Genomic DNA, 6,493 nt, shown 5'->3' on the forward strand with positions numbered 1-6,493 from the left:
TTACTTTCCCCTTCCACAGCAGAATAACCTTTTAAGGTGTTTATAAATTTCCTTCATTTTAAGTCCATATATAATTGGATTAAACAGCGGACTGCACATTATTATTTGCATTGTCATAACAAAACGTACCGTCTTTGATATATCAGCTTCCAGTCTAACAATAACAGTATCATAAGTGAGCAAACAAGAATAGTTGATTAAAACCAGCAGGTGAGGTAAACATGTCTGTGTAGCTTTTTTCCTGACATCCCCACAACTTCTATAGGCCACTATTAGTATCATGCTGTAAGAGAATAGTATGAAAATCATTGGAAGAAGACTAATATTGAATAGAACCACAAAGCCATATATCACCAGTGCTCTTGAAACAACACAAAAAAGATAAATTACAAAATTATTACAAAAAATGCCTTTCAAAGTAAAGCTACAGAGTTTTAAATTAGCAAATTTGGTGAAAGGCACAAGGACATAGCAGGCAGGTACAAACCAGGCTAAAAAAAGGAGAATAATCACTGTTGTTTTTCTCATAATGATTTGATATTTTAAAGGTTTACAAATGGACACATATCTGTCATAAGCCATGGCTGCCAACAGCAAAAATTCAGAACAACTTAAAGAATAAAATAAGAAACTCTGCAAGAGACAGACTGGAAAAGCTATCCTCTGTTTTTCAGATAAAAAGTCTATCATTAGCTTTGGGTAAATTGCAGTACTGAAAAGCATGGAGTTCATTAACAAAGCAGCAATAAAAATATACATGGGCTCGTGGAGGTTTTTATGAATCACAATCAGACAAAAAACAATAGTATTGCTGGACAGGATCAAACTATAACAAGTAAATATGAGAACAAAGTAAACATATCTATATTTCTCAATCTCTACATGACCATCAAGAGTGATGTATGTTGCATTCATTTCAGTAAGCCCAACCATCAAAGAAATCTTATAGAACAGCCTGTCTCTTCTTAATTTACTGTAACAATATTAGAATTAGAACCTGAGCACGGCAATTTAAGTCTTTTAGTACATTCTCTTTCCAATTGGAAAGTGTTTGAGACAGACCAAGTATTTAAAAACGCTTCATTAATCACAATGGATTACAGACACAATTCCTTGAAGAGATGTTGGCATGTTAACAACCACTAATGGCTTCATAGAGGAAATTTAATGGTAAGCCATACAAAAAAATCTAAACATAAAAGATAAAAACAAAGCATGTTTTCAAATTTTTTGGTAAGGGTACTGCCATGTTGCAGTACTCCAAACGGAGACAGCGTTGGTCGATACTTCAGCTAGCAATTGAATACATTCAATATAGCGCCAATATATCGCAACCATAAAACACTTAAAACATTTGGTACGCTGAAGATAAAGCTAAAAAGGACACTCAAGCGTGTAAATCTCATTTATTGTTTGAGTCTTTGAGTCCATTCGGAGTATAACTCAAGCCGTATTAAAGAGAGCTGAGGCAATTTTGGAGCTGGGGTTCTGGCCATCCCTTCTACCCCACAGACACCGGCTGTGGTGAAAATGTAAAGCAGAAGACTTTTGAATCTCGTGAGCTAGCGGCCCAACGGACAGCCGACTAAACAATGAAGCTGGTCCAAGTGTTTTATATTTCACCCCCTATAAGCTGTGTCATACTGACTGTCCAAAACACTCTGACAACAATCAGCCGTAATGACAAGGTGCAAACACAAAGCAGGCAGAACAATTACATGTACAGTAATGCTGGCAGGACAGAGAAAGTGGAACACATTTTTTTATTTTTATTTATAACTTCATTATCTGATAATGATCTACTAAAGGGAAACCTACTTTTGGGGGAGGGGGACTCTATTAACACTACAAGTCCCAGAGAATTCCAGTTTTCCTGCAAGCCCCCCGTCTTCAAGTCTGTGTATTCACTCTACCTTGCTAACTGTCCCTGTTGTAATGCAAATACCCTGTGATATGACCAACCCTTCTACAACAGACTGGATAAAGCTTGAAACAAACTGGTATCACAACAAGAACATGTTCCAAACACTTTTCATTACCTTCCCCTGCAACATCAGACCTTCTTGCAGGAATATATTGATAAGTTATATCTAAATCTTTTATTAAGGCAAACCTTTTGAACAACCAGATATCATACGGGTCCTAGTTCCTGAACTGAGAAGAGGTCACAGTCATGCTTTTCCAAAAAGTCATGGCAGAACCTATTTATATTGTCCATTCATCAACAGACTCATTTATATCGCAAAGCTCACTATGTGAAAGAAACTTAGAGAATAATTGTATTTTGTCAACATTTCAGCTTAGAGAATGACAAATGGTATGATTTCAGTATTGGAGTAACATTTATTTCAACAAAGGAAAAGCACTACATATGAAGCTACAATTGTCCCATTTAGCAGTTTTCACAAACCCAAGGTGAGTCCTTCCTGCATTTGTGACAGGTATACTTTGTGCAGTGCACACAACGCTCAGTGCTGTGGTTCCTGTTGCAGAGACTGCATCCCTGGCCTGCTTATAATAACAATGAAAAGATCTAAAAAAAAATTTAGTTTAGCACATATTCCGAAAGCAAGAGTTGTAGTATGAACTAGATGAGGTTATCTATGTGTGCTACAAGTTTGGTGGCACTACATTGATCCATAAAAGGGAGTAACATTGTAATGAAAGTTGTTGGGGACACTATAAGGCAGAGGTCACGGATTAGCGGAGCGCGGTCCGGATCCAGATCCACCTGTTGGCTAATCCAGACCCAACGTCATTTAATGTAATTTAAAACATTTATAAATTACCGCATGTTGACTGATGACAGTGTCTGACTTCACTTGAGCCACTTCTTCTGTTACCCCGAAATCCCACATCCTCTGTCACCACTCCTCCCTGCAACACTCCAGACCTCCTGCAAAGCAAAGCCTACAGCCTCCACTGTCCCTTCCCTAGTTGCTGCGCTCCGACTTCTTCGGAGCTCGAGGAGAGCATGAGTGATATTATCATTAAATTCGTAGGAGCAAAACATGCAGAAATGAACACTTAATTTAATATGACATATTAAAAAAATCTCCATCAGTATCCAGCATATGTGTGGTTTCTGAGGGAGATGAGAAATCTGCTTCCTGGTCTGTTGAAGTACCAATAGTTTGAATCCAATCATTTTAATAAACTGTGTTAGTTTTTTTTTTTTTTAATATATATAAGAATTATGCTTTAATTTGCAATTACTGATCTGTTGTTACTATATTTTAAATTGACAAACCGCATCTTCTCGCCGTTCTTTACCCTGTTTGGTGTGATTACAATAGCGGATCTTGACCTGGCCGGACCGGAGCGGAGCCTGAACATTTAGAGTATGTTTGACTCAACCTGCTGCTGTGAAGCAGGATTTTCCAACATGAACAGAATCAAAAATAAATATGGATCCAGGCTCAAAATGAGCACCTTGATATGTGCCTTGCAGGGCAGCCTAAAGCCAACTGCTCTCATTAAGCCAGAAAAAAGAAAGAAAAAAATTAACAAACACTCAGTTCAGGTGTTTTATAAGATATGGGAATCAGGAAATTGTCGATATACCAAACTATTGTTGTTTCCTACTTCAAAAAACACTTTAGATTTTAAAATGGAAAAAATTTCTTTATTCATGTATTTATTTATCAATAGTTTTATTAAAAAAATTCAATGTATAGCATGGATGCATAAACAACTCATTTTATTTCAGTGTTAAATTCTGTTTAAAGTAACAGATCATTAAAAATGTCTCCAGACCTTTACTGGTTGATGATTTTCTTTATTCGGACCCCGCTGATTTTTAATTGCTTACCCCTGCTATAAGGGTTGGGGATGATGAACCTGCAGTTACAGGATTTAAAGGCTTTCGTTAAGTTTTTGTATTTAGCTAAAAATAAGCCCAAACACAAATTTGAATGCCATACATTTATCCAGTGCTTTCATATTGCTGAGAATGAAACAGTAACAAAATAAAAATATTATAATGTACAGATAGACTGGTTCCTTTAAATGCCTCTTTTGTAATGGCTCAGAAACATCAGGAACATTAATAAAAAAGAAAAACAGGAAAAAACTGTGACTGAAAAAAAACTGAGATGTTTTGCTTCTTTTAAACTAGCAAAGATCACACTATTTAAACATCTGCTTTTGTCAAACTTATTGTATTATAATACTAATTTTCAAGGCTACTTACACTCCGTTGCTGTTTTTGTCTTTGAAAAAGCTTCGTATGTCTGATGACTTTTTCGGTGGCATTTTTTATTTTTTTTTAAACCCGTGTACTACTTTTTTATTCAAAATAAAACCTGAAGTAGTTGCTGGTTAATATTAATGAGTGCTACTAAGCGTTGTCTCTCCTCCAATCACATAGCTACTGATGACGCGATGAATAGTGTCCGCCAATAATGTTCTATCATAAAGTGACAGACATGGAGCCATGGACATAGGATCCAATGATAACCAGAGATGGCAAAAGTACTCACTTTCCGTACTTGAGAAAAAGTACAGATACTTGTGTTAAAAAATACTCTGGTAAAAGTGGAAGTACTGATTAAACTTCTTTACTCAAGTAAAAGTAACAAAGTACAGGCTTGTAAATTTACTTAAAGTATAAAAGCCAAAGTAGAAACCACTTTTTTCATGCTGTTGCCTACATTTTAAATGGATGTCTGCCAACAGGACTAGATCTCCGTTGTGTTCATTTTCAATCATCTCGTCGTCCATGCTACTATGCTAACGCCACCGCCACCAAGCTGCAATGATTTGCCGCCAATGAATACCGCCGAATCTGTCGATTCATCTTGTAGTGGAGCGTCAAATGCAACATAGATTCCCATCCATGAATTTGGTATTGATGACGTGAAAAATAATAACGGTAACTCCATTGAAATGATTCAAAACTAAAGTAACGAGCCAATCTTTTAAAATGTAAGGAGTAGAAAGTACAGATATTTGTGTAAAAATGTAAGGAGTAGAAGTAAAAAGTCGCCATAAATTTAAGTAGTAAAGTAAAGTAAAAATATCAGAAAAATTTACTTGAGTACAGTAACGAAGTATTTGTACTTCGTTACTTCCCATCTCTGATGATAACATATCAGTAGGCGGGACTCAGGTGCAGCTGAATAGCGAGACGGAAACGCTGACTGAAAACTCTCAGAACACACACAGCCGAGCGCCTCCTTAGGTTACTGTTGCTGGCTGAAGTAAATGAGCCGAACACAAATGTACAAATTATTGGTGGGGACTGTCCCCACCCATTTCAAAGTTGGTGGGGACATGTCCACACCAGTCCTTCAGAAAGTTACGCAAGTGATTTATAGTGTAATTATTGGTTATTAAATGCTTATAATAATGAAGAAAAAATCTCCAAAAATACAGTTTGGCCTATCTTCTCAAAGTAAGAAAAAAAAGAATGTTAGAACTGTAAATATACAGTCATTTATATTACTATTTTTTTATGTATTTATTACTGTTTTCAAGGCTGCACTTTAAAATATGAAATTGTCTTGAGCTGTTCTAAACGAAATTTCATTTTTTTCTACATGTGTAAACAATAACAAAATAAATCTGTCTAAGTCATAAGTAATTATTGGCTTTTATATGCTTATAATAACAATGAAAAAACTTTAAAAAAATATTTGAAAATATTTTTTGTTTTGTTTTTTTGGACTGATGCCTGGTCACGTCGTACTTGCTTACTGAATGCTGTGTGCGTAACTTGCGTAAAAAACGTGACATAAGTCATGCTAGGCTCTGGTGCTGCCTGTAACCGTTAAGAGAACTGTAAAGGGAGCTGCCAAACGGTGCCATGGAATTGGAACACAAGAAACCGGTTCTGAACAGGGACCGGTTTTCGATTACCATCCTAAAATCCCTGTTAAAAATCCCTACTATGATGACTTTGTCAGTAATTACCACTAAATCAGATAGGAACTCTGACAGTCAAATACAAATTCAGAGTAAGGACCTAGTGGATGATACAAAGTTACAAAACAAAGAGGTTTTGTTACTTTGCAATTTGAATGAGGGAAATTAAGGGTTAAACGAGTTGTTATTATTAACTGACGGAGTAATTAGTAAGTCAGACTGAAAGATTGTTGCTACTACTCCTCACCTAAGGTTTCTGGATTTATTTTTATTTTTATTTAGATAGTACATTTTAAAGACTTATAAATAAACTTTTGTTGAATACAAACTTGTAGAAGAAGTTATACAAAAAGAGCCGAAACTTTACATACTTCCCTTAAAGTCATCAGAGGTTGTTAACATGCCAACACCTCTTCAAGGAATTGAGTCTGTAATCTATCATGAGTAAAGAACGGTCTTTAAATACTTGGTCTGTCTCAAACACTTTCCAATTGGAGAAAGAATGTACTACAAAGCTTTTTTTTTCTCATGTGTAGCACCTAACCTTAAAATGGTCTGTCTCATGTTGCAATTCTAGTATTGTTACAGTAAATTAAGGGGAGACAGGCTGTTCTATAAGATTTCTTTG

At 35.8% G+C, this 6,493-nt stretch overlaps 1 protein-coding gene across 1 annotated transcript; it reads right to left on the reverse strand.

Moving 5' to 3' along the window:
- Window positions 1–933, reverse strand: LOC107104764 (olfactory receptor 6N2-like). Its single transcript, XM_015404851.1, has one exon. It carries the CDS (start codon window positions 931–933, stop codon window positions 1–3), a length of 933 nt encoding a protein of 310 aa, XP_015260337.1.
- Window positions 934–6,493: the final 5,560 nt, after the last annotated feature.

The sequence above is a fragment of the Cyprinodon variegatus genome, unplaced genomic scaffold, assembly GCF_000732505.1.
Source record: "Cyprinodon variegatus isolate N-32 unplaced genomic scaffold, C_variegatus-1.0 Scaffold1878, whole genome shotgun sequence".
Classification (NCBI taxonomy): Eukaryota; Metazoa; Chordata; class Actinopteri; order Cyprinodontiformes; family Cyprinodontidae; genus Cyprinodon; species Cyprinodon variegatus.